We start from the raw sequence: 2,758 nt of genomic DNA, 5'->3' as shown, positions 1-2,758 counted from the left end.
TCTCAAACATTACACTTAGGAGATTAGCCACCTAATGAGTAACCGACTAAGCCTCCAAGGTTCCTTATGCACATCAGTACAAGAGCTGGTGGGACACAGAAAGAGAGTGCTCCCTTTCTTTCAGCAAGGAATGACAGGAAAGAAAGAAGCTGCAGATCGACTTTTTCTTGAAAAGAAAACATTCCTGCCTGAGGGAGCTGCAAGAACAAAATCAACAGAGCCTAACACGGCTAGTTGTGTTGGCAAGACTGAGTGCATGGGACTCCAGCACGAGGGATAAGATGAGGGATAGGATGAGGGGGAAAAGGGTTGAGAGAGGAAGTAGAGGTAGGAGGAGCTTGCATGGTGCCAGCATGGTGGAGAATTTTTAGAAGTAGACAATTTCGAAAGTACACACATTTGGAAAGGCCACTGTATATAGAATGTTCAGAAAATACAGCTCAGCACAAAGAAGTAAATAAAAATCAACCACAATCCATCTCTACTCTTCCAACTTTGCCCTATCACTCAAAAATGTTTTCCCTAGAACCTAGGGTCTATATCTTTAAAAGTTTCAATTATGCATACCAGTTGTAATATTCTATTATAATTAATAATCATTAATAAAAATCTTCTGAAACATAATTTTGATAATGACACAGCATTCTATTATATCAATATATCATAATATAATAAGCCTTCATACAACAAGCTGCTTTAAAATTTTAGATATGATAAATGGCCCTGTGATTTCACCTTGAAAATATTCTGAATCTGGGGGTTGGGGTGGTGAGATAAATTTCTGAAAGTGAAAGTTCTGGTTCAAATGGAATACATGTTTTAAAAGGCCTGCATCTCAGCACCTGCTCTTTCAATAGTCGTTATCATGTCTGAGTAACTTTGCCAAATGATAGTAAAGAGTGGATCATTGGTTTAATTTGCATTTTTTGATTAAGGTCAAATGATACCGATCATTTCCATTCGCTGTTTCTAAAACTGTACATTCATATCTTTTATCTATTGCTATATTCTTGTTTGTCTTGGTTAGTAAATCTTAGTCTATCCATTCCAAAATTGCATTATTATAACACACCTCCCATTTCTCTCCTAAGCCCTGAAATCACATGAAGCTGTGGGTGGAGATTCTGCTGCTAGTCCCCCAAACACCTCTCAATGCAAACACCATGAGTAACCAGACGCTAGTAACGCAGTTTATCCTGCAAGGATTTTCTGAGCACCCAGAATACAGGGTGCTCTTGTTCAGCTGTTTTCTCTCCCTCTATTCTGTGGCCCTCACAGGTAATGTACTCATCACCTTGGCTATAATCTTTAACCCAGGACTCCATACCCCCATGTATTTTTTCTTGTTCAACTTGGCTACTATGGACATTATCTGCATCTCCACCATTATGCCCAAAGCATTAGTAGATCTGGTGTCTGAGGAGAGCTCCATATCCTATGGAGGCTGTATGGCCCAGCTCTATTTTCTCACATGGTCCGCATCTTCAGAGCTGCTCCTGCTCACGGTAATGGCCTATGACCGGTATGCCGCCATCTGCCACCCGCTGCATTACAGCACCATGATGAGCATGCCATTCTGTAGCTTGCTGGCTGCAAGTGTGTGGGGGATCTGCGCCTTCAACACAGCTATTCACACTGGGCTGATGCTGCGCTTACATTTCTGTGGCCCCAATGTGATTACGCATTTTTTCTGTGAGGTTCCGCCTCTGCTACTTCTCTCTTGTAGCTCCACATATGTGAACAGTGTCATGATCGTTCTGGCTGATGCCTTTTATGGCATATTGAACTTCCTGATGACAATTGTGTCATATGGCTTCATCATTTCCAGCATCCTAAAGATGAGGACCAAAGAGGGGAAGAAGAAAGCCTTCTCCACCTGCTCTTCTCATCTCATTGTGGTGTGCATGTATTACACGGCTGTCTTTTATGCCTACATAAGCCCAGTCTCCAGCTACAGTGCAGAGAAGAGCAAGTTGGCTGGTGTGCTGTATACTATGTTGAGTCCTACCCTCAACCCACTCATTTACACTCTGAGGAACAAAGAGGTCAAAATAGCCCTCAGGAAACTTTCCCCCTTCTTCAGAAGCTAGTTTGTGTTTTCTGAAGCTCTTCTCCTTTGACATTGATGATATAGTGTGGATTCACTTTTCTTGGAAGGATTTGATGAGCAGAAGCTTTTCATCCCAATGGAACAGCTGCATAGATGAGCTTGGAATTCTGGTGCCTTGGGACTCATTGATGTGAGAAATTGTCTCATGATCTGGTCCCAAGTTAAAGTGAGTTCTATGTGGCAGGGAAACAAATCTGTCATGGAGAGTAAAATGCTCCTTGTGTTTTACAATTGCAGCTATATGAAAGTGTTGTCTTTTTCTACCCCCCCTCCTCTTCGCACTCAGTTTTCTTATTATTCATATTGCATTGTTCAGGCTGTGAATCCTAAAATTAGGTGTGCAGGCTTAAAAGGAACTAAGCAGGATAAATGGACCCCGTAGCACATGGAAAGAGAGAACTGTCAGATTGAAGAATTGTCTTAAGGTGTCCCTGGTCCCTAAGAAGACTTCTACCTCTCTTGTATTACCTCATATGCTTCTTCTGGAGCCAACTGGACTTCAACAATTGCTTCTGATTCGAAATTGAATTTTTTTCTGGTTTTCCCTTATCCTTTCAAGATAATATGTATTATTAGAATCACCATTTTATTTGAATGTATCATACTTTATTGTGAATGTACCAATCTTCATTTTAAAACCAGATGTAT

General features: G+C 41.0%; 1 protein-coding gene across 1 annotated transcript; it reads left to right on the top strand.

Annotated features, from left to right (window-relative positions):
* Window positions 1-1,103: 1,103 nt before the first annotated feature.
* OR13A1 (olfactory receptor family 13 subfamily A member 1) lies at window positions 1,104-2,090 on the top strand. Its single transcript, XM_075528510.1, has one exon. The coding sequence runs from the start codon at window positions 1,104-1,106 to the stop codon at window positions 2,088-2,090; it is 987 nt and encodes a 328-aa protein (XP_075384625.1).
* Window positions 2,091-2,758: the final 668 nt, after the last annotated feature.

Source organism: Tenrec ecaudatus, chromosome 12 (assembly GCF_050624435.1).
Source record: "Tenrec ecaudatus isolate mTenEca1 chromosome 12, mTenEca1.hap1, whole genome shotgun sequence".
In the NCBI taxonomy this organism is placed as follows: domain Eukaryota; kingdom Metazoa; phylum Chordata; class Mammalia; order Afrosoricida; family Tenrecidae; genus Tenrec; species Tenrec ecaudatus.
This window is presented reverse-complemented; position numbering and strand designations above follow the sequence as displayed.